This window comes from Humulus lupulus, chromosome 1 (genome assembly GCF_963169125.1).
Source record: "Humulus lupulus chromosome 1, drHumLupu1.1, whole genome shotgun sequence".
Classification (NCBI taxonomy): Eukaryota; Viridiplantae; Streptophyta; class Magnoliopsida; order Rosales; family Cannabaceae; genus Humulus; species Humulus lupulus.
In genome coordinates this window covers 279,557,005-279,582,851 of record NC_084793.1, presented here as the reverse complement: position 1 = coordinate 279,582,851, position 25,847 = coordinate 279,557,005, and the positions used below count along the sequence as shown (strand labels likewise).

The 25,847-nt window shown below is 37.8% G+C and overlaps 2 protein-coding genes across 2 annotated transcripts; both read right to left on the bottom strand.

Moving 5' to 3' along the window:
- Nucleotides 1-8,081: 8,081 nt before the first annotated feature.
- Nucleotides 8,082-9,749, bottom strand: LOC133807180 (uncharacterized). Its single transcript, XM_062245354.1, has 2 exons — nt 9,425-9,749; nt 8,082-8,764 (listed from the first exon to the last, which is right to left on the bottom strand). Exons 1-2 carry the CDS (start codon nt 9,426-9,428, stop codon nt 8,145-8,147), a joined length of 624 nt encoding a protein of 207 aa, XP_062101338.1. The 5' UTR covers nt 9,429-9,749; the 3' UTR covers nt 8,082-8,144.
- A 106-nt stretch (nt 9,750-9,855) lies between these two features.
- LOC133807170 (protein NAR1) lies at nt 9,856-14,070 on the bottom strand. The gene is made up of 11 exons (XM_062245344.1): nt 13,690-14,070; nt 13,461-13,531; nt 13,020-13,173; nt 12,589-12,772; nt 12,278-12,404; nt 11,986-12,163; nt 11,828-11,877; nt 11,579-11,750; nt 11,101-11,227; nt 10,882-10,973; nt 9,856-10,325 (listed from the first exon to the last, which is right to left on the bottom strand). The coding sequence occupies exons 1-11, from the start codon at nt 13,819-13,821 to the stop codon at nt 10,173-10,175; spliced, it is 1,440 nt and encodes a 479-aa protein (XP_062101328.1). The 5' UTR covers nt 13,822-14,070; the 3' UTR covers nt 9,856-10,172.
- Nucleotides 14,071-25,847: the final 11,777 nt, after the last annotated feature.

Genomic DNA, 25,847 nt, shown 5'->3' with positions numbered 1-25,847 from the left:
TATCATTTATGTATAAAAAAGTTATTATATTATATATATATATTTTTTAAAAATGGTAAACAATGTTTTGGTTTAATTTTTCATTTAGTATATTTATGTTTTCTTTTTATATATAAATTTTTTTATTTATTTGAAATATTTATATGACAATGATACAAATTTAATAAATATAATTAATAAATTATATAAATAAAACTAAGCAAATGTGCATTGCAGGTTGCTTCTACCTAGTATATATATACTAGATACATGTAACGTGCAATGCACGTTTACTTAGTTTTAAAGTTGTAAACATTGTCTCTAATTTTAATAAAAATTGGCTCACTGTTATTTAAAAATATATATATATATACATAATAGAATGAATTATAGTTCTATAATATATATAAATATTTATATCAATAATATCTACATATATGACAACTAAACACAACATATAGATATATATTTACATGACTACATGACATATATATAAAATACAATAATATTTAAAAAGAAATTAATAATAGAAATAAAATAAGAATAGAAAAAGTCCTCGTGTAGTCAGCAGTATACATGCATAAATTATTTTTAGTTTCTAATGTATCTCACAATGTCCATTGGTGAATTTGATGAAGAAAAAAAACTTCAATCACTTTATAAAAAACAAACTATCATACAAATTTATAAGATAAAAAAATTATATGTATACCTTTATTATTTTTAAATAAACATGATTTAATTATTTAAATTATCATAAAAAATCTTTAAAATGTCATATTTTAATTTATTTATTTATTTTTGTTTAAGTTTATGTTTGTTCTAGTTTTTGAATTTGACAGTGACAACAAAATATTATGTATATTATATGTTTAATGTAATATTAAATTTAAGTTTAATTAAATTTTATTTAAGTTATAAAATATCTGGTTTAATTATTATTGTAAAATATTATTTTAATTTATTTAATTATTTATTTATTTAATTTTATTTAAGTTTAAATTATGTGTATAATCTATTATTAAATATAAAAATATTCTGTTAAATATAATAATATTTTATTAAAATTAAGAGAAAAATAAATAAAAAATCGTTTAAACCAAAGTTTTTTGTTATTCACACTTTTTTTTTTTTTTTTTATATAAAGAAGACATGTTTACATGTTTGGAGCCAGTTGATTTGATGTGCGAATTTGAACTTACTTTGTTTTGGAGCAGAGCCAATTATGTTTTTCCTTATTCGGTTGATATTTAAATTAATCATTTTTACCCATATAACCAATTTCTTTCAAGTTTCTACCCACTTTTAGTATGAAACTGACCAAACTACCCTTCTTATATTCTTCATATGAAACAGATATATTTTAAAGATTAATATAATGAAAAAATAATTTTATTTAGGAACAAAACTAAAATAAAATAAAATAATAAATTAGGTAGAGGGCATAACAGGGATGTTAAACAAAAAAATGGCTATTTTTATAATATTTTTGGACACAAGTTATTCTTCAACTAGAAATCTAAAAGGGAAATTTTACACTATATGTTCAATAACATACTTAATTTTTTTTAAATGCCAACATAACATACTCCCAAACATATGTCATTTTTAAATTTTTTGACAAAAACACCCCTACCATTAACCGAGTAGACCCCTCACATTCTCACCATCTCTCTCAGGCGAAGCTCTCTCTCTCTCCTCACAGCCGCCATCGCCACCTTCTTCTCTATTGCCGACCACGGTAAGATAAGACAGTTGTCATGTGGTTTTTAAAAAAAAAAAAATTGAATCGTAATGTATAAATCGATAAAATAGGTTTGATTGTTAATCTTTATTTGGCAAAAATGTAGCTTAAAATGGGTGATTCTATGTGCATCATTTTGGAAGATTATGTTTAAATTCTGCAAAAATTTTGTGGGTTGATGTTCATTCGATTCCACATCAATGTCATTTTGATGCTTCATCAATAGTAATTCGATGACATACAGTGCATGTGCATATTTTTAAAATATTGAAAAGTTGTTCATCGATGCGCAATCGATGCTCCATCGATAGTATTTCGATGGACTAGTAAATGAAGGCGATAGTACATCGATGCGCAATCGATGGTATATCGATGGCACGTCGATGCTTGCATGGTTTTCATTTTTTTTATAAAAGTCGATGAAATTTCGATGCTATGTCAATGCGATGTCGATGGCTTTTATATGTTTATTCGATGCTCCATCGATATTATTTCGATGGTATATCGATGGTTGTTCGAGCACATTAATTTGATGGTGATGCATCGATGGGTATTCGATGCTATGTCGATGGCTTTATATATTTATTCGATGCTCCACCGATACTATTTCGATGGTATATCGATGGTTGTTCGAGCACGTTAATTTGATAGTGATGCGTCGATGGTTATTCGATGCTATGTCGATACGATGTCGATGGCTTTATATGTTTATTCGATGCTCCATTGATGCTATTTCGATGGTATATCGATGGTTGTTTGAGCACATTAATTTGATGGTGATGCATCGATGGTTATTCGATGCTATGTCGATGCGATGTCGATGGCTTTATATGTTTATTCGATGCTCCATCGATGTTATTTCGATGGTATATCGACGGTTGTTCGAGCACATTAATTTTATGGTGATGCATCGATGGTTATTCAATGCTATGTCAATGCGATGTCGATGACATTATATGTTTATTCCATGCTCCATCGATGCTATTTCGATGGTATATCGATAGTATTTCGATGACAACAACAGACTGAGTATTTTTTGTAAATTCAACTAATTCTTTTTTTTTTTTTGGATATTTTGCAGATGCCACCCAAACGTATCCCACCGCTTGAGATCCCTATAGAGGATCATTATGTCGATCGTATGACCTATAGGGGTTTCGGGAGGTTAACAAAATTGAAGAAAATATTTGAGGAGCATGAATTGTTGGGGGGGGGGGGGGGGGGGGGGGGGAATGAGTCTGTTTTTGGACCATTCTTCACAGCCCCTCCCTTTTCATTCTCTGGGGCATTGGTGCACACACTGCTTTTGCGGAAGGTCAAGTCTCCGCGTGGGGATGAGGTGCACGAGTTTGCCATTATCACCGGCCTGAGCTGCTCCTGTCCACCACTTGCCGTTGACATTCAACCTCACATTACTTCCTCCTGCCTAGCTGATACATATTTCAGTGTGGAACCCGAGAAAGACATTCGGTTCAGTATGTTGGAAAGAGCTTTTAGTATGTGCGATGTACCTGATGATTTGTACAAGCTCGGTTTGGTTTACTTTGTGGAGGGGATACTATTGGGCGCTGAGAACGACAATGCTATTTGGTGATGGTTGAGGATTTAGATTATTTTGAGAAGTATCCGCGAGGATCCCTTTCATTCGATACAACTGTGAAACAATTCAATAGAGATATGGAAGCGATTGGTGCTACAATACCAGGTAAGAAGGCGAAGAAGATCACTGAGGTGGAGTCTTCTAAGGGTGTTAAGGTGGAGGCAAAGTACACTTGCAAGGGGTATCCACCAGCCTTGCAATATTGGGCATACGAGACGATTCTTGATTTACAGAAGGAACATGCCAAGCCCTGTGGATTCAAGTTCCCTAGGATGCTACAGTGGGAGAACATAGGCCAGCCGAAGCATTTGCATTTGAAGGATGTACTTGCGAGGAGACATGTAAGTTATATTAAATTTAAATAATTCAAGAACTTTTGAATTATACTAATCAACTTATGTCGTTTCTAATTTGATTGTTTTGTTTCCATTACAGTTGTCATGCATTTTTATCCTAAGGCCTCGACCAAATGAGCGAGACTTCTTCGATGCCATATATCAGACGATAGAGGGGGATGCTCCTAGGTATGCGATGCTGCAAAATATGATCCAGCCTGCACTAGAGGATGGAAGACCTTACGATCCTGAGGCAGAGGCTGCTGCGGTGGCTGAGATAGCTGTGGAGGCTGGAATATTTGTAGAGGATTGTAACGACCCAATCTCGCTAATAAGGCTTCAGGGCCTTGATTAGCGTGCCAGGAGGGCATGATCGGATTATGTGTGATTTTATGAGATTAAATGCATGGTTATGATTTAAAGCATGTTATATGACTATTTGTTTATCTGAGATACATGACTATATATATTAGTATGCATGTAGGCCCGGATCGTGTTAGAAGGGCATAATTGTAATTTTGGCCATGATTGGGCATAACTGTATTGATATGTGTTGATTGTTGAGACCCCATTGGTATGTGGGTGTATCTGTGCTTTGTGACTCGAGGCGATCCCAGTGGGCAGGCTAGCGGAAAGTGATGACGGGAATTTATACCCAGCTCGGGGCGAGCCTGGGGGTATGAACAGGAATTCAGAGAATAGATTGAGATTTATTTTGATGATGGGGAATATTTATTTGGTGGTTTATCAAGTGTTGGAAAGCAACGGGAAAATATTAGAGATACTTGAGGATTAGCGGGAATTGGGTAAAATGACTAAAACGGCCCTATTTGGACAAAAGGATTTAGAGTTAATAGGAAGGGCATTTTGGTCATTTGGCTTTTAGAGATAGGTTTTTATGAGGCTTTACACTTAGTGGGATTTATAGAGAGTGTTGGCTGTGGAGAGAAAGAAAGAAAAGAAAGAAAAAGGAAAGAAAGAAAAGAGGGAAAACAGAGGGGTTTTCACAAGGGTCGGTTTGTGCATTTTTGCACCATTCCGCTCCATTTTTCTTGGAGCAAAGCTTAGTGGAGAGCAAGGATAGGCTGAGCATCAAGGATCTTGGGTTAGACTTGAAGATTTGGCAAGAACACATCAATGTTTGAGATAAGTTTTAGAGATTTTCGATTTTAAGGGTTTTGATGGTTTGAGCTGTGTTTTGAGCTGAGTGGATGGGAATTTTAGGGATTTCTGGGCAAGCTTTGAGGGAGAGCAAGCTAAGGAGGCCTAGGGTTGTATCAAGGTCGAAATTTGCATTAATGGTATGATTTCTAAGACTCTATCTTTGTGGTTTGCATGAATTTCTGGTTTAGGGTTGTTCATGGTAGATTTTGAGATTTGAGTTGAATGTGATTGGGTTTTGAGTTCTTGGGATGTTTGGGATGAGTGTGAGGTGAGTATAAGTTTGATTTTGGGTTTGGAAAAGGTTTGGACAAGTTTGGATTGAGATTGGTTGAAAGAAATCGCAGAAATGCGATTTTGGGTTTTCTGGGCTGCAACTAGCGCTACAGCGCTAGTCAATGGGCGCTGTAGCGCTAGCCCCTGTTCTGGGGAGGTGCATTCTGCTTGTAGCGCTACAGCGCCCTCCTTAGAGCGCTGCACTGTTCACAGAAGGGAATTTTTGGGTTTTTGATGAGGGATTTTGACCTAGGGTTCGGGGTTCGATTCCACCACTTTGTTTTGGGGATTTAGGACTTCCCGGGGGCTCGGGATTGGTCCCGAGGCTAGGTATTCGGACTTGGGGTTCGGTGTTGACTTTGACCTATGTTTGTGCCTAGGTGTGCGCTAAGGCTCGAGTGGGATCGTGCTCAAGGAGTCAGGTGATCTAAGCTATTGAAGGGAAAGGTAAGAAAACTATAACACCCGTAGGATAGGGCATGGGCCCATAGTGTGATTGCGGGGCACGGCCCTATATTGCATGTTGCATGATGAGATGATTGCCGGGCATGGCCCTATATTGCATTACATGTTAGGGTGTAGACTTAAATGTATTGATAATTGTTTGAATGTTGTTTGATTTATGCTATATGTGATTATAGTGAAATGAACGTCTATGGCCGAGGGCGGCAAGGCCGAGAACGACAGTGGAGCCGGAAGTAATACCTAGCACATGGGATGCTATGGTCAGGGTAGGACCCAGGGGATACGGGTGGTATCCCTACATTGAAGACCGAGACCCCAGGCTTCGGTAAGGCTTCGGGGGCGGCATGGCCGTATTTGTTTAGTCTAATGGTTGACTTGTTTATATGTGGATTATCTGTTATGATTAACTGTATAGATTGCATATGTTATGTTCTGCATGAGTTTTCTTGCTGGGCTTCGGCTCACGGGTGCTTTGTGTTGCAGGTAAGGGCAATGACTGAGTCAACCAACCATGAGTACGGAGAGCGTGAAGCGACGCGTACATGTTTGGCCTGTCCGAGTGCTTTGGTTGGGGGTTTATTTGAAAATGGCTGTAATAATCTATGATTTTTATGATCAATCAACTGTAAACTTATTTCAAGATGTAAATAGTTTTCAAACCTCATTTTGGGATCCCAAATGTTTAATACTAGAAGTTTGAAATGAAACGACGCATTTTCAAAGATTACAGCCTTAAATTTTAATTAGTCACACTTTTGTTTCAAAACCTCGATTAGCGAGTTCATTGCACACTGTTTTGTCTTAAAAACTCACTTAGTAACGGCTCTAAGGAAGTAGGGCGTTACAAGGATGCCCCGACAGAGACTGCTCCAGATACTAGTACAGAACCTACTTCTGCACCTGCTCCTGTGGCTTATGAGGAGGTGTTGGGTGAGATGGCCAGACTATCAGGTGCAGTGGACGAGGTTAAGGCCACTCTAGGTATCGTCCTTAAAAATCAAGAAGTCATATTAGAGAAGCTGGCAACACTAGGTGGTATACCTACTCCTGCACCTACTCCAATAGAGGATGTAGAGTACAACATTCTCCCCACATGTTATGAGCCTTCTGTTGGAGAAGCCAGACCTTTTCAGCCAGTGCAGACGGTCTTAGGTACGACTAATCCATGAGTTTTTACATGTTTTAAAGAGATTAGATACTAATTGCTCCTTTACAGGTAAGCACATCAGACAGAGACCAGTAAGGTACGAGGACTATACCCCAACAGCCAAGAAACCAAAGTTCAAGGACCCAGTTACGATCCTTCCTTTAAAGGTGTTGGATCAAGATATGTTGACAACTTTTAATCGATGGGTACTCGATGAGATTGACAACAGAAGACCGAGGAAGTTGGAATGTTGTGATGGGACCCCTGTTTGGTTCTTGAAGTTAAAGGTGGCAAAAGAATGGTTGGCAGAAACTGTAAGTCTCTTATGTTTGTTAGAATATTTATCTCATTTTAACAATCCACTCTATTTATTTGCAGCATCTCGACGCTGCGAATTATCTTATACGGAGACGTCTTTTTGAGTTGCCGAAGACGTACCCCGTGAAAGCCACCGTACTTGATTCATCATTGCACAATATATTCCTGCTAGATATGAGGAATTCAAGAAAAATGGCAGGACTTACCAATGGGACTCGGACATTCTTAATTTCCTGAAAGGAGATGCCAATAAATACAAGAAGCCTTGGGGTGATTGCAACGAGGTCTACTTCCACTGGTGCTTGGAAAATCGGCACTGGGTCCTTTGCGAAGTAAATTTCGCTGATTGGATGATCACTGTATTTGACTCAGATCATTCCAACTTTAGCCATAATAAGTTGTCTGAGTTGATCGAGCCTTGGACTAGGATGCTTCCATCTTTACTCAACGCTATTGGTATGTTTAAAGGACACCCAAAGTTGAAAATAGCTAGATCGAATATCACTGTTCCAAACTTTGATTGGCGGCGCATGTCCACTGATATTGTCCCCAATCGCTTCCTTTAGCTTTGACATGAAATACTTCCAAGAATCATGATTCTCACTATCCACAATACCAAATGCAACTGGATATAGATGGTTATTTGCATCCAGCGCGACTGCACACAACATCTGCCCACCGTATTTTGTCTTTAAAAAAGTTTCGTTCACACATAACACAGGACGACATGTACGATACCCTCTTCTACTAACTCGAACATATCAGATCTCTTCCCCCTCAATTTCCACCCACAATCAGGATCCTTGCAAGTGATATACCAAACTTCAGTACCTGACTTCTTCACCACAAACTCGAAGTTATGCTTTATTGCATACAAGTGTGCCTTCGTCTTCAACTCTAACTTGTTCTCAAAAACCTTCCCAACTTCTATTACTCCACAACTCACCCCAGATAACGTGGGGATAACATAAGAGGGGCATGGGATATCTTCAGCAGTATATGCTGGAGAATTCCATCTATTTCCATCATCTTGTGTAGTTGGATGACTGCTCTCTGAGCCAGCAGTCCTCCGTCCTTGGCTTTCTTGACGTCTTGGCAATGGTCGTACATTTAAATTATCTACTTGAACCACATGTAGCATAAACAACCGATCCTCTGAGTTATCATCAAAACTACTGCACTCCTCAACTCTTTTATCATCATCACCAAAATGGGCAACTGGATCGTCATTGACATAAGACTCACACTCATACCCATCATCATGCGGGAGATTTGTTGGGGAAAAAAAGTTTCATTATGACTAGGACCGCCCATGCATACACTTGGCGCAGAAGTTGTTTGTGGAACAGCCATGCAGGATTGATTATGATTTTCCATATTAACACTCGATCTAGGAGATTGATCAATAAGAGCAATGTTCTTTGCAATATAATTAACGCATAAAGGAACCCGATGTTTTAAGGACTTCGAATTTTCAAGAATAAGAACACTAACTCCTTCATCATCTGTGATTTCAATGAGATCTACGCTAAAATCATTGCATGTAAACGACACTTCCAACTTTAAGTCAAACAATGACCTATCCACTTTCAACTTTGAATACAACTTCTCCAATAATTTTATGTAACTAACATCAATTGGTACATGTATTATAGTGTTCAAACTAGCTTTGAAATTCCATTTTTCTGCTTTCTGTTCCCAAACACCGTTGTAAGGAACAATTATATTAACTCTGGAACCTGCAAATTTACAAAAAAAAAAAATTATAAAAATAAAGTGTAATCGATGATGAATCGATGCCTATGAAAATCTGTATTGCAGTTCAACATCGATGACATTTCGATGCATAATCGATGTTGATAGTTGCCATCTGTACGCAATTCAATTTCGATGGTATATCGATGCCACATCGATGCTGAACCAAATCAACATATATGACATCGATTCAATATCGATACACCATCGATATTATATCGAAAATAACATCTAAATTAGATGTTTGCTTAAGCATCGTTGTACCATCGAAATGCCATCAATGTATCATCGATGCTGATGGTTGCCATCTATACGTGATTCCATTTCAATAGTATATCGATACCACATCGATGCTGAACCAAATCAACATATATGGTATCAATTCAACATCGATATACCATCGATATTACATCGAAAATAACATCTAAATTAGATGTTCGCCTCAGCATTGACATTCCATCAATGTACCATCGAAATGTCATCAATGTATCATCGATTTTGGAATGGCTCCCACATAATCGCAGATCTGAAGAACAGTTCAAAAATTGCAGAAAAAAATCCAAACTCAACTATGGAACAGTTCGAATCTAATATCTAACCATGGCATTTCATATTCACAAGTAGATTAATGAAATGATACTTACCCATGATTTTTTTCTCTTAAAAAACGCCAAGAAACTTTTAATCTGTTTCAGATCCGAGCAGCTGTGAAAAAATGGCTGTAAATGATGGATGAGAGAAAGAGATTGAGAGAAAAATGTATGAAGTCTTAAATTTGAGTGAAGATGGTATTTTTGTTGAAAATAAGGGAGGGGGCACATTATAGAGAGAATTTTTATGATAGCATGTTAAAAAATTTAAATATGTTATGATGCAGTGTAAAATTTCCCAGGAACTAATTTCCAAGCATATCATTTTTATCTTATTTGTAATAAACTTTCTTTTAAAAGAAATGTGATAAACTCCCTTTTTAATCTGTTTTAAAGAAGTTAATAATATTGAATATAAAACTATAAATGCAACGTGTTACACCAATACAACTTATCAATAACAGACAATGCAGAAATACCAACACTAAGGCAACACTCGTTTCAATTTCTATTACAAGAATCGATAAATATCCATTCTTCAACCTCTCCAATTATAAAAATACAAAAGTGAAAGGTCAAAAAAAGATAATACATGGACGGAGGGAAGCTTATTTGGATTTCTGTCAATGGCAAAGTATGAATTTTTTCCTTCTCTTTTTTATCTATCTAATGAAGTTCGAATATATACATACATATGGTGAAAACTGAACAAAGTATCGGATTTGACTATCAAAACTGGAGTCCATAGATGCATCCCCCATGTTGCTCAGAATGGGGGTTGGTTGTTAGAAAAGCAAAACTTTTACCAATTGTGTAACTGAGATGTGATGCTTTTTACCAAAGGGTGATATTCGGTGTGCATGTGTTTCTTAGCTTTCTCTGAATTAGGTTGCTCAAGCCACTCATTGTATAAACTTTTAATGTGAGGGTTTTCAAAAGGATCTGCTATCAGAACCTGTAAAACATGAGAGAACAAATAATCAGCACAAATATAGTTGCGAATGGGATCATGTGAAATGATATAACCATGAATGATATTATAAGCAACAAGAAAGAGGAGAAGAAGTGCACAAGAAGATATGCCAGAATAGATGCAGCACACTCTGCAGATCACAATTATCGAAGTACATGCATAAAAACATTGTGTTCCTCAGAGAGTCTGAGGAACACCCTCCAGCTTTCTGGAAGCCTAAATACCCAAGAAATGTAGCTATTTGAGGTTTGACTTCGTAAATAAGGAGTTTAAGAAATAAACTAGCTTGGCATTAGTTGGTTCACTTCACATTATCGAAGAACTGTCCATCATTTATTACTTGAAAAATCGCAAATAAATCATTTCTCACTTAAACTAGTCTCTAAAGGAGTGACCAAAGTATTGCATTATATATCATGATCAACAATATATGTTTCTGATGTATAACAAGGAAAAATAAATACCGAAGTGATTATGCATTGTATTACATAATCAGACAGAAAATTCACAAAGAAGCATCTGTACGACTAGAACTCACATTTTCCATATAAGCAGTTTCCAGGGACTGAATCAGATCCTTCCCAGATTGCCCTGGCTTTGGCTTGATTTGGCCTCCACCGTTCAAGCAACCTATTTTATCAGAATCGATTAACAATAATACAACTTTGAATTCATGACTGATAAGTGCTATAGGGAGGATATACGATTAATATGACAAGTAAATTACTTCAATTGTAAACAAAATAAGAAGAAAAACCTGAAGGGCATGCCATAATCTCCAAGAAATGGTAGTCACATTTTCCAGTTTTGATTTTCCTTACAATGTTTTGCAAGTTCCGAAAACCATAACATAGCGCAAACTTTAACACTGTTTTCCCCTCCACCTGTATTTAGAGCAGAACAATAATGGATGTAAACAATGAGTTGCCAAAATTAGAAATCCAAATATGCACTCCCAAAACTTCAGAAGGATTGCAATTGCCAAAATGGAAAGCTGGGTGAAAATGTTTCATCATCATTTGGTACTGCCCCAATAATATTAAATTTGAAACTCAGCAGAATTTAAAGCAAATAATTCATCTAAACCCAATAAAACTGCTGATTAATGGTCTCCAGAAACTCTAATGGCCCTTTCGTTTGACTATACATATTTAACATGCCCATGTAACAATACACACAACCTAAAAGACTACATAATAGGCTTTCAATTATGAACTAGAACAATCTTAACTTACTTCCATAGTAACTTCCTGGAAATCTGAATTTCTAATAGTCTTGAATTCCAAAGGACCTTCAATTGTTTTCCCAAACAGCACCTTTGCAGCATATCTAAAAATTGTTTCTCCATAACCACCTGAGCTTCCAGGGACACCATAAATATTCCCTTCCTCAGTAACATTTGTCAGCCTGCAGGAAGATCATCAACTCTTAAGTAAGAACTCGAGCATATTTGGAGGCAAAAGAGGCCCAGTTCTAATTCTTACATGTTATCAAGAGGCGAATCTTCCAAGTTTTTGAAGTCCACTCCTTTTAACTGCAAAAGTTGACCCGTAAAAGACTAAGTCAGTACATGTTAACATATTTTAAAATCTTACAATGTCACAGCAGAAAAAATGTAAAACAACAAGAAAGACTGCCAGACCTGTATCAGTTCTAGAACTTCCCCAGATGTCAGCACTGAATCTACCTCTGAAATCATGAGAGCTTCATCCTCATTAGTTTTGGCTTGAGACTCGACTTGAAAAACAAAGTCATCTCTAGATGCCTCAAGCTTCTTATCATAACATGGCATCACAGTTACATGGTAAATCTCATCCAGCCTATTGGATAAAGATTGGCAAATTAATTACTTTTAAGCATGGTTCACATAAGTATAAGACAAAATAAAGCTCTCTAGTAAAGTACGACCAAAGAGTCGAAAAAGGTTAAATTACCTAAGACCCATTTTTTGGCATAGATGATTTTTTACAATAGCTCCAATTGTTTGCTGCGGACTCTTCACTGAAGAAATGTAAGGCAAAATATATGATCCAAGCTGTTTTTCAGCATAGCATATCCAACCTGCAGGAGAATAAAATATTTGATACAGCATATCAATAAAAAAATTGTAAAAGTTTTTGAAGCAAGAAACGTATTTGCAAAAAATGAACAATGAAATATTTCTTAAGTTTATCCCATCCCTCTAGTATGACAAACAAGCTAAAAAGTATAAGATGAGCCCAGAATTACTGGTTTCAAAACATACCTGGACATGCAGACGAAATCATGGGTAAGGAAGATTTACATCTTTCGTCAACTGATTGGCTTAGTTTGTATCTTGTGATGAATTCATTGCAAGATTCAATAAGGGTTAAATCTCGACTGCAACTTGTATCAAATACCGCCTTTACACTCAATGACTTAAAAAATGATGTTAGTTTCTTAAGCACCTGAAATTTAGAAAATAGTTTTCCAGTGTCAGAACTCATTGCAACTAAACACATTTTTACATTTAAATAGTTTATCCATGTATCTAAATCAAGCAAGAATAACAATAGGATCACTTTAACAAGTGATAATAAATAGAAACCAAAGATATAGTTCACACTAAGTTGAACTTTAACTTATCATTGAGCATAACAAAGAAAAATGAAAGTCTGCTAATCCAACTGAAGAAAAAGAAAAAATTGCCCTCACCTGAAGTGGTGAAATACCAAAATGAACTGCAAGTGAAGCTCTTGATTGGGGAGAAATAGAAACAATAACAACCTTCCTTTTATCAATATTAGAAAGAAACTCATCCAAACTTTGTTTCTCTAACATAATTGTCTCTGCTGATGTGACACACCCACTGCATAGCAAGTCAAAAAACCAAGAACATGAAGCCATTTATACAGGGAAACATCAAGTACAGTCTTCAAATAATTCATTGAAGGTCGATCATGAGAACTGGGATCTGCTACGTACAAAACTCATTAATAACCTAAGTACTACTAGAATAAAAAAACTGATAATTCAATTTGTTTAAAAATTCCAAATTGTCGTATAACCATCCACAATTTTCATTTAGCTATTCATAACTCAAAAAATTAAAACGAACACTTTTGAGAGAGGTAAACTGAGAGTGAGATTAATTACCTGCATGCTAAGCAATCCTTCAACGAAATTTTTACCGGGTCTGTTTTCAACTGGGTTTTAGAAGTCGAAACCTTCATACCAGCAAATAAATATATTCAAAACAAAATATAGTTTTCTGTAGCACCTAAATCCTAATTCCTAAAATCCATTTCAACTCAAATAGTAAATGAACATATTATTGCTAAAAGAATTTGATAAAGTGAGAAATCATTATCAAAAGTTCAAATACCTCAGATTTATCAGAAGGCTTATTCGCCGCGGAAGATTTGAATCCCTTGAGAGAGACAATACAAGCCTGAGACGGAGCTATGAAATCGCTCAAATCGCCAATCCGGAGGGTCGGCGAGAACTTCTCTGACATCTTCCTATTTGTAAAAATTGAAAGTGAAAACAGTATTCCAGGAAAAATTAAAGCTTTTTTTTTTGGGAAGTAAAGCAACGAACTTGAATGAGAAGAAGCGAGACAGACAGAGAGGGTTAAGTTAGAGGTACAATGGCGGTGAGAATTTGGAAAGATGGTCTTAAAAATCAAGTGTGAACCACCAAAATAGTGATTACTTCAATGACAAATAAGGTTCTACAGAAGTGTGGAAATTTTGGAAGTCAACGGAAAAAAGCCTCTATATACTTTTTATTCACAAATAGGGAAAAATATGGGAACAAGGGTTTCATATTGATTCATTTTTTGTCCTTATTCGTATGTGTTCTCGTCTACTCACTTCAAATCAATTAAATAATGGGGAAAGAATTGCGTAAGACAATTTTTTTAAATACAACCTTACGACCATTTTTTATTTTCGGTATCAAGTTATAGTCTCAATTTAAAATATAACAATGTAAAGCTAATTTATTAGATATTCTATACGAGGCCATATTTTAATTTGTTGGCTTTGTTTCACCATATTCCAACCACTTCAATTATTTCAGTTTGCCTCCAAATGTCATAACAGTTCATTTTTTGGACAGCTAGTTCGGCTAAGGCTAGGCCCATATATATAAAAAGAAGCCTATCTTCTCATTCAAACATAGACAGAAGAAGATTTTCAGTGCAAGAGATTCGGTCTAGAGTTTTAGAGAAGAAAAGAGATAGTACGAGAGAAAGAGTATTGGGTTTCTGGTTTTTGTAATAAGACATACTACTGTTAGAAAGTGTTGTGTTTGGGTTTGTGTGTTGAGAGAAATCACTTGTGAGATTGTTTGAGAGATATATTGTCGTTCCTCTACTATGAGATGTACTCTGGGCCGGCCCGTGAGTATTAGGGGCTCAAAGAAAATTTTGGTATTTTTACAATATTTATATATAAAATAGTATTTTTGTAAAATTATAGAGCCTTTTTGTATAAAAAAAAAAATAACCTTTTTAAAAAATGGGGCCTTTTTATTTGGGAGCCCTAGGCACAGGCCTGGACCGCCTATGCCTAGGGTCGACCTTGGATGTACTCCTATTGTTGCTAAATAATAATCTGAGATAGATATTTCCAAAACAGGATGTAGACCAAGATATTTTGGTTGAACTAGTATAAATCTTTTTTGTTATCCTTCTTTGCTTTATAATTTCTTTTAAGTCTTCTATCTGTTTGATAAAATTACTTTGATATTGTGATTAAGTAACAAAGTTTCAGGATCTTGAAAGTAGAAAACAAAAGAGTTTTCCTTTCAGAGCTAGGTTTTGCAATCAAGGATAGAAGATCAAGTTCCTAACATTTCTGTAGCGAGAGAGTCCAAGAACTCATCCAAGAAAGCATATGAATGATGGCCAAGTTCGAACTTGAAAAATTCAATGGTACTAGTGACTTCTCTCTATGGAGGGATAGTCTGAAAGGCATCCTGGTACACCAGAAAGTGGCCAAAGTGCTCAGAGATGCAAAGCTCTTAAAAGGAAAAAAGGTTGTGAAGATTGTCGAGATGGAAGAGATGGCCTACTACACCATAATTATGTACCTGCCAAATAGTGTGAGAAGGAAATTGACTGTCGAGACAACAACAAAAGGACTTTGGGACAAGTTGGAACAACCCATCAATCTCAAGCAAAATCAATCTCCTAGAGAGAGTATATGGTTTTAGAATGAATCTTTCTTTGTCCTTAAATGATAATATTGATAAGTTCAATGAAATTATTGTAGGTCTTTCCAATATCAAGTATGAAGTGGATGAGGAAAGCCAAGCAACCATACTGCTAAGATCATTACCAATTGCCTACCAAGAAGTAAAAGCAGCCATAAAATATGGCAGAGATGTGATCTCTCTTGAAGATGTGTTTGGAGCTTTGAAGTCAAAAGATTTTGAACTTCAATTGGAAAATGAGCTCAAGAAAGATGAAGTATATTTTGCTCGGGGTAGAACACCAAAGAGAAGCCAATCAAAACACGCCTATCATTCGCATTCAATATCTGAGTCTCGAGGAAAAGATTTCAGGAAATGTTATTTCCATGGCAAGTCGGGACACATCCAAAAATTCTGCTATAAATTGAAGGCACAACATAACTATAACAACAAGCAACGCCATGATTTCAACCACAAGATTAATCATGGCCAAAAACATCATAAAAGTAAAACCATGGCTTTTACAGAAGGAGAAGAAGACTATGAATCAGATGGAGAACTTTTCTCCATATTAGAAACCACATTAACAAGGGAGTAGATTCTTGACTCTGGTTGCACTTATCATATGTGCCCAAATAAAGAATTATTTTTTTATTACAAATCAATTGATGGTGGTAAAGTACTAATGAGAAATGATGTGTTTTGTAGGGTAGCTGGGATTGGAAAAGTGGATGTGAAACAATTTAATGGTGAAATCAAAATCCTAACCAACGTGAGGCATATACCAGAGCTTAGAATAAACTTAATCTCTCTCGGCTCATTGGAAGATGAAAGCTATAACTACAAGTCTTAAAATGGCGTCATAAAGATTACTAAAGGCTCATTGCTGGTTAGGAAAGGGAGGAAAGTAAATTGATTGTATGTGTTGGATGGGGAAACTGTATCTATTGTTGAAGTTGATACAGTTAAAGTTCAAGAAAATGAGATGCATTTATGGCACCAAAGGATAGGTCATATTAGTGAACAAGGCTTGAGGGAGTTACACAACCAGGGAATTATAGACAAGCTAAAAACATGTGCATTGTTATTCTATAAAGCCTATGCCTATGACAGACAGGACAAAATCAAGTTTTCTAGTTGCTAAGCTTAACACCAAACAAATCTTGGAATATGTACATTAAGATTTGTGGGGGCTAGCGAGGTATTCACCCATTCAGGAATTTTTTTTTCTTTTGTCTATAGTATATGACTATTCCATGTGTGTGTGTGTGTGTGTTGGTGTACTTGCTTAGGACTAAAGATGAATGTTTAGAGTAATTTAAAATCTTGAACAATTAGGTGGAAATCAAACTAACTCTGAAATCAAGACACAGAACCGATAATGTTTTAGAGTTTATAAACCACGAGTTTGACAAACTTTGTGAGGACAGTGGAATTATTAGGCATAGGAATGTGATTAATACTCCCCAACAAAATGGGGTTGCTAAAAGAATGAATGGAAGACTTTTAAACAAAGTAAGATGCTTACTTATAAGTTCAGGTTTATCAAGATCATATTGGGGTGATACCCTTGGTACTACTTGTTATTTAATAAATATGAGCCCAAATAGGTCAATAAATCTTAAAACTCCCTATGAAAAGTGGCATGGAAAATCATCTAGTCTATCTAAGGATATTCGGGTGTGCAGCATATGCACACAAATCTGATGATAAACTTGGTACTAGAACGAAAAAAAATGATATTTCTTGGTTATCCTTTAGGAACAAAAGGGTATAGATTATGTATTAACCAAAATGGAAGGCCTAAGATCATTATCTCTAGAAATTTTATATTTAATGAACATGATTTTCCTCACTTGAAAGCCGATATTGCTAGTGGTTATGGTGTAGGTTACGGCAGAATTTGAGCTTGAATTAAAGAATTTTGAGGCTGGACCAAGTGACACTCATGAACAAGCTGAGGAAATTACCACTAAAACAGTGAAAGAAATACTTGACCGACAAACAAGCCTATCAGACTACTAGCTTGCAAGAGATCGAGTTCGAAGGGTCATAAAACCTCCAACCAGATTTGCCGAAGCTGACTTGGTGGCCTATGCTCTAATAGCTATACAACAAACTGATATACTAGAACCAGGTACTATTGAAGAGGCACTTTCAGGGAAATATAAGAAAGAATGGATGAAAGCCATGAAAGAAGAAATTGATTCACTCAGCAAGAACAAAACTTGGGATATAGTTGAAATGCCTAAAATTCAAAAAGTAATCTCTTGTAAATGGACTTTTAAGGTAAAATAAGGGGTAAGCCAAAGTGTGCCAATGAGATTCAAATGAAGACTTGTGGCTAAGGGCTTTACTCAGGTGGAAGGGATAGACTACACAGAGGTGTTTTCTCCAGTTGTAAAATACAAAACCATCAGACTAATGTTGTCAATTGTAGCTCAACAAGATTTGGAAGTAGAACAACTAGATGTCAAAACAACCTTCTTGAATGGTTTTATTGAAGAGGATATTTACATGAATCAACCACCTGGTTTTGAGGTGGAACATGACAAGAAAGACATGGTATGCAAGCTCAAAAGGTCGTTATATGGTCTCAAACAAAGTCCACGACACTGGAACAAAATATTTGATACTTATATGCAAGATATTGGGTTTATTCGATCTAAGTTTGATAATTGTCTATATTACAAAAACGTGGAGGAATCTACTGTTGGACCAAAATTGTTGTGTTTTAAAATGTAAATCGCAAGCATGTGAATCGTGTATATAGAATAATGTTCGTGTAAGCAAGGATGTCAAACCCAAGGGAATTGACTAAAATAAAAAAGAAACTATTTTAAACCAAAATTAAATAAACTCTAACCTAGCTCCAAAGATAGATAAGATTGTAGCGCACCAATTTTTTTATTTTATTAATTTGTGTTCATTATTTTATTATTCATTGTTAAGTGTTAGGAAATTATTTACTTGTATTGTTTGGTAGAAATTATGTGAATTAAAATTGTTAATTGTTTTGTTTAATCATTTTAATTTGTGAGTACCTGAGTTTTGGTTGTGTGCACCAAGGTGCATGGTTAGTAGAAATGCACCCTAGCACTTGGGTGTGTGCATGTGCATGATGAGCATGCAATAGTGAATTCCCATGCATTATTCTAGATTATCCTTTTGTTTATTGTTAAATAAAGTTAAATAGGGTAAGAGAGAGGGATAAGGGAAGAGAGGCATGTGGGAGTGTATGAAGACAACTCTAGTTTCCACTTTTGGATTGTTGACATATCCTTTTGATTTGTCACCATTATTCCAATATGAATTCAAGACAAAAATCAAGGGAATTGAAATTGGGAATTTCCCTTTTCTCTCATTAGCATAGGGGCGGCCAGTAGGGTTAATATATGGAGGAGAATAGAGCTTGTGAGCTCCCAAATGGAGGTTGTCGAACCCTAGAGGAAGAAAGAGAAAAGGAAGAAAAAAAAAGGACAAGAAGAAAGGGAATGGGGTTTCGAAATCCCTAGGTATGTGGTCTAGTATTGGTGCTTTGAATCCTTTTGTTTATGACTTCTCTTTTTCTTAATTGTAAGAGTTTTCTCTTTTCTCTTTGATGTAGGTTTCGAAAATCCCTAGGTGTCTAAGGGGATTGATCATAGTTTTGTGTTTTTGATTCACTACCAAGGAGGTAATGGAGAATCCTAGCCCTTTTTGTTGTTTTGATGTTGTCATATTTTTTTTTATGGTTTTGGATTATTGTTTGTTGTTTTGATGTTGTCATACTCTTGCTTATGGCTTTGGATTATTGTTTATTGATTTGAGAAAGCATGTTTATGATTTTTCATAATGATTTGATCATTGTAGTTTTGATGGATATATGTTCTAGTGTATGTTTTTGAAATATTGGTATGATGAATACATGTGTGGTTATGAGATCTTGATTAGAAACAGTAAAGGAATATAATCTGTTGCCTCTTCTCATTGATCAGATTGCAATATATACAAGAGTACATGCATAGATTATGGCTACATGTTAGGCTAGGAATTAGAGATATCTTTGACTTTACAAAAAAATAATAAACTAACCTTGATATCAAATATTTACATCAATAATAACGATTCACAAGAATAATTACTTATATTCTATCACACCCCCGCAGTCGAAGCGAGAGGTTGCCGGACGCTTAGACTGTCACGAAAGTCATCAAAAAGTACGTGTGGTAGCCCTTTTGTAAATATATATGCAATCTGATAACGGGACGGAACATGAAGGACACGCACTTCTCCACGTTTTACCTTTTAGAGAACAAAGTTGTAACGTCCCAAAAATTACCTAATAAGGCTTAGGGCCTTGATTAGGGGGTCAGGATGGCAATACATGGAATTATATATTTATTTGATATATTTGATTGTGATTATGTGAGTTATGTGATAATATAACTAGTGGTGCATGTTTAGGGGTATTAAATATGCATGTGAGCCCCTTTCTTATTAGAAGGGCAATTTTGATAATTTGGCCAGTTATGGACATAATTATATATATATATGCGCATATATGTGATATATGTGTGAAACCACATTGGGTTTATTTGAGTTACTTGGAACGAGACGATCCTAGGGAGCAAATTAGCGGGAAAGTCACAACAGGACCCAATGCCCGACTCGGGGCAAGTCAAGCGGTATTTTGGGTATTTGGCATTTAATTGGGTTATCGGGTAATGGGAATAAATAATTGGGGATATATTTGAAGTTAGTGAGTTTAGGAAGGAATACCGGGGAATTTGACAATTTTGTCCTCGGGGACGTTTTTGGTACCCTGAGCCTCGAGATTAACTTAAGTGAAACTTAATCTTAGGAAACAAAAAGAAACACTCAGAAATACTCTACTGGCTGAATCACACTCTGCCTCTCACTCTCTTTCTCTCTAAGCTTCCTTAAGCTGGTTTTGGAGAATTTAGAAGGATTTCTAGAAGAATTGTTGGCTGAAGGCTAGGGAATTGAAGGCCTAAACTTGGGGGATTAGTTTTGTTGCAGCTTGAGAGATTAACTTCCAGTTGAGGTAAGCTTTAGATTATGTTTTCCATTGAAATTTTGTGTTGGTTTGGCTGTTTTAAGGTGTTCTTGAACTTTATAGCTAAAGAGTTGAATTTGGTGTTTTAATGAGTTTTGTAACTAGGTTCTTGTTGGGTTTTGCTGCTGAGAGGATGTTAGAGCTATTATGGTGATTGGATTATGGTTTTGGGGTGAAATTGGGATAATTTAGGTTGGATTTGGCTGTTGGGAAATGGACAAAATCTGGGTTCGCAGGCCCAAGTCGCAGCTCTGTTCCTGAGGGGCTGCGAATCAGCTGAACCCAGGGCCCTAGGAGACCTTTGTCTGGGAGGCGCGCTGTGACCCTCTTGGGCAGGTCTTGGCCCACATCCCTTTGGCAGAGGGAGAGGGCCTCTGATAAGAGGGGGCGCACCACGACCCTCAAGGTCAGGTCGCGGCCCGCCTGGGCAGTTTTGGCCTTGGGGAGTTTTTAATGACGGGAACCTTTTCCTTTGGGCTCGGGATCGATTCCACTATCCGATTTAGTGGAATTCGAGGCCTCGAAAGCTAGGACTTGGTCTGAAAGCCTTTATTTCCTCTTTATTGATGGAATCCTATATTATGGTTGTGACTAGGTTGTCGCTAGGGGCTCAAAACCAGGATCGTGCTCGATGGTCATCCTTATTTTACGCTATACTCGGACATGAGGTAAGAAAACCGCACCCAATACGTGTTATATGTGATCAGGGCTTGGCCTGACTGCTGTCAATAATTATTATTAGGGCTTGTGCCCCTGTGAACGTTTATGTTTAAGCTATTGTTTCACATGTTGATTGATCTTACTTGAATATTCTATATCTGCTTAACTGTTTCATGTTTGTTGCTTGGATTTTGTGGTTAGGGCCTGAGGCCTCGTTAAATAGGTATGATTAGTATTGTGAGTACAGTTACTCGATGGTGTTATGTGATTAACATGCATGCGTACTCGTTTTGTTGGGATATGCCTATTCATATCCGTTTCTGTTTTGTAGTTTGAATACCTGGATCAAGGCTTGACTTATTAGTCAAGGACGGCAAAAGTGTGCTATGCGCTGGTCGAAAGGCTTAGGTCTAAATCAGCAAAGTACTATTATGTTGGCCGATCCTATGGTCATTAGAAAACCAAAGGTGTTGGGCTAGCTCTATGGCTAGTTACTCAGAGCTAAGGGCGAGGGCCCCAGGTGACTCTATGGTCACATAGCTAGGGCATAGGCCCTGGGGTTGGCTTTATGGTCAATTGTTTAGGGTAGCGGCGCCAAAATTGGTCCAATGACCATTTGTCCATAATTGAATGACTGTATGTGTAGGTTATTATTGCTGGACATGCTGGATAAGTATTTGGAAATCTGTATTTTCTAGTTATGCACATGTAGAGTTTTCTTGTTGAGCCTTGGCTCACGGGTGTTTTGTGGTGCAGGTAAAGGGAAAGGAAAGTTTGACAAGTCATGAGTTGGAGAGCTTTGGTGGTGGCGTGTACATATGTGGCTGCTCAACCACCATGGCCGAGGATATCTCAGAGGAACTAGGGTTGTAGCCCTGTTTTTGCCGCTTAGGTCGGCTGGATGTAATTTTTGATATACCTACACTTCTTTAAGAATTTGGTTGTAATATTTTGGGATCCCATGAATGTATGAAACTTTTTAAATAAAAGTCAACGGTTCCATTGACCAAATTTTTTAACCCTAACCCTTGTTATTAACCATAGATGCATGTGTTGAAGCCAAATGACTTGATTAGCAAGTCTGACACAATTTAAAGTGTAACGACTCAAATTTGCTAATAGGGCTTAGGGCCTTGATTAGTGTCCCGGGAGGGCAATAAATGATTTAATATGTTAATATGTGGATTTGTGTGAATATGTGTTAATGATGCATATTTAGTTGAGTTAAATGTGCATGTGGGCCCTGTCTGGATATTAGGGGTATAAATGTGATAAATGCTATATATATGTGATATGACTGTGCAGCACTATCCGAGACAGTCTTGGGGAGCAGTTAGCCAGGAAGTCACAACGGGGTTGAGAATCCGACTCGGGGTGAGTCGAGGGGTAATTTGGGTATTAGTTATTATATGGGGTTATCGGATTATGAAAATAAATATTTGGAGATATATTTGAGGATAAAATGTCTAGGAGGGAATATTGGGGAAATTTACCATTTTTCCCTCGGGGACGTTTTGGTACCCCGAGCCTTGAGGTAACCACATAGACTTAAGTTGAATAAAACAAACCTTAGAATTTTATAGAACTCTCAGAAACCGACTCACCTCCTCTCTCTCTCTTGGAGTGGTTTTCTTTTCTTTGGAGGCTTAAGGAGAAACTTGGAGAGGTTAGCTAGAAGCTAGAGGAATTCAGCTGGGAAATCTTGGGAGCTGGAGCTGGAGCTTGAGGATTAAGGATCAAATCCAGAGAATAAACTCAGCAAAAGGTAAGCTCTAACTATGGGAATTATGCTTGAATTTCAGTTGTGTTTCTAGGCTATGCATGTGGGTAGAATTTGATATGTTCTTGGGTATCTTAGTTGAGTTTTGGAGCAGATTTTGATGGGTTTTGATGTTGAAACTGGGCTAGAATATTGGTGTTGATTGTCTGGAACTGTTAGCTTGATTATAGGATGAGTTGGTTTGAAGAAAATGCAGGAGAAAGGTGAAGAATTCTGGGTTTGGAGAGGAGGGTCGCGGCCCTAGGGTGGGCATGTTGCGGCCTGTGTGCGCGTGCGGCCATGGGAGGCCGAGAAGCTTCATGCGCGCCGCAACGCTTGGTGATGCGCGCTGCGGCCCATGTGGGTGTCAGTGAGGTGCTAGCCTCTGCTTCGAGGCTAGCCGCGTCGCTTGTGGGTAGGGTCGCGGCTCTTAGTGTCAGCTTGTGTTTTTAAGGGTGTTTAGGCTAGGGAACTCAATGGTTAAGGCTCGGGATGGATTTTATCATCCGGATTGATAGAATTAAAGGTCCCGGAGGTTAGGGTTATGGCTTAAAGTTATTTATTGGATTATAACTTGATGGATGGATACTGTTAATGCGTTGTGACTAGGATTTCGGCGAGGCTCAAGTTAGAGGACTGTGCTCGGGACATCGGTGCTCGGAGAGCTCGGGACTCAGGTAAGAAAACCCTTGTTCCCATAGAGCTTGTATGCAGGACTGAGCCCAATGTGTTTGAATTGCAGGGCGTAGCCCCTTTGATTGTATTTGTTAGTATTCTGTACTTGTTTATTATTCTATGAGTGCAATTATGTGAATGATCGGCAAGAGCCGGGAACGGTGTAGGCCGAGGTCGACAGGGGCCGAGAACGACAAAGGGCCGGGAACGGCGTTAGGCATGATGAGTCCAAGGCCGAGTACGGCAAAGGGCCGGGAGTAGCGTTGAGCACGTGGAGTGCGAGTTGCCAGGGCGAGTCCCTAAAGGATACCTGGCATATCCTCACGGTGTGGATCGCGAACCCAGGGCCTAGTAAAGCGCATGGGACAGCTAGGCCGTATGTGTTAGCCTATTGATGGCCAGTTTGTATACTTGGTGTATGTTTTGCATATGTTATCTGTTTGTGGGTTTTCTTGCTGGGCTTCGGCTCACAGATGCTCTGTGGTGCAGGTAAGGGCAAGGAGAAAGCCAACCAACCATGAGTGTAGCAGGCATGAAGCGACGTGTACATGTTTGGCCTGCCTGGCTGCCACAGCCAGTGGATTTTGGGAGACGTTTGTAAATAAACCTAGATTTTGTTGTTTAGTCGACTTGGTTCAGTTTATATGTTGTAAATATTTCTAAACTGTATTTTAAGATCCCAAGTGTTAAACTTTTATGATTTTCAATGAAATGGAATTATTTCTAAAGTTTTTCCTCTGTTTATGGCTTAATTACACTATTTACCTAAAACCTCGATTGGCGAGTTGAATGCACATTTTAAAACTCACTTAGTAACGGCTCTAAGGAAGTAAGGCGTTACAACTTGGTATCAGAGCGAGCCAAGGTTATTGGTTTTGGAGATTGACCGAACATGTACACTCGCTGTCAGTGACAAGCTCGACTCAGGGTTGGTTGGTAAGATTGACTAATATGTTTGAACATGAGCTTGAATGCCTTGTTTGTGTGCGTATTTTATATAGAGCATGATGAATGAGTTAATATATGCTTGATGCTAGGGCATGGCCCGTTGTGTGTTATATGCTATATGAGTTATTGCTTGTGGATGGCTAACGTGTTTGGGAGGTGGTTTTTGGATGTTGTTATCATGCCTGATGAGCGGCGTCGTTGGTTGCAGGCATATTTGTTGAGATGCCTCAACAATCAGCTAGACTCCGTGGGAGTAGGGCCGAGGATGACAACCAGGGTCAGGACCCTCCACCTGCCTCACAGAATTGGCAAGAGATGTTTGCTGAGATGGAAGCAAGACTACAGCGAACAGAGGAAGAGTTGCGACAGTTGAGGCAGCAGGCCCCACCTCAGGTTACTGGGCTGCCAGTGCAGCAGGTTGCAGCGGCAGTGCTAGTGCAGTCTGTTATGGAGAATAAGTGGGAACCTTTGTATGAGAGGTTTAGGAAACATCATCCTCCCACCTTCGAGGGTGGATCAGACCCACTGTGGGCAGAGCAGTAGATGAATATGACTTCCTCAATTCTGGATTTTATGAGAGTTCAGGGGAATGAGAGGGTAGCCTGTGCCAGCTACATGTTTAGAGAGGGTGCCCGCATCTGGTGGGACATTGTGGTTCAGAGAAGGGATGTATCAGTTATGACCTGGGAAGAGTTCAGAAACTTGTTTAATGAGAAGTACTACAGTGTGGCAGTTCGAGCTGTGAAGGTTGTTGAGTTTATCAACCTGACTCAGAACCGGTCGACAGTGATGGAGTATGCTTTAAAGTTTGACAGACTGGCGAAGTTTGTGCCAGATTTAGTGCCGACTGATGCGGCAAGAAGGGACAGGTTTGTGCGGGGGTTGAACGTTATGATCGCCCACGATGTGAATATTACTTTGGATCCAGAGACTACTACTTATGGCCAGGTAGTGGACAAGGCCCTTACTGCTGAGAGGGCCGAGGATCAGATCTGGAAGGAAAGTGCTGTTAGGTGCAATGCCAGGAGGATAGTGCCTCCTTTTGTTGGATTTAGTCGTGGTGGTGGTTCTAGTGAGCAGAAGAGGAAGGCCCCAGATTCCTTTGTTCCTCCCAGTTCAGATAGGAGGGCACGGGGTGCTTCCACTGGCCGTCAGGGTGGTAGTGACAACTAGAGGAGTTTTCCAGTGTGTCCGCGGTGCAGGTGACGACATCAGGGTGAGTGCAGGATCAGGACCTGCTTTG

Excerpts from the sequence above, each read along its gene's own strand:
- LOC133807170 (XM_062245344.1), bottom strand. The coding sequence starts at position 13,821 with ATGTCAGAGAAGTTCTCGCCGACCCTCCGGATTGGCGATTTGAGCGAT. Across the intron at positions 13,174-13,460 it reads AAGGATTGCTTAGCATGCAG|TGGGTGTGTCACATCAGCAG; the intron begins GTAATTAATCTC and ends CTTGCTATGCAG. Across the intron at positions 10,974-11,100 it reads GATTATGGCATGCCCTTCAG|GTTGCTTGAACGGTGGAGGC; the intron begins GTTTTTCTTCTT and ends CTGATAAAATAG.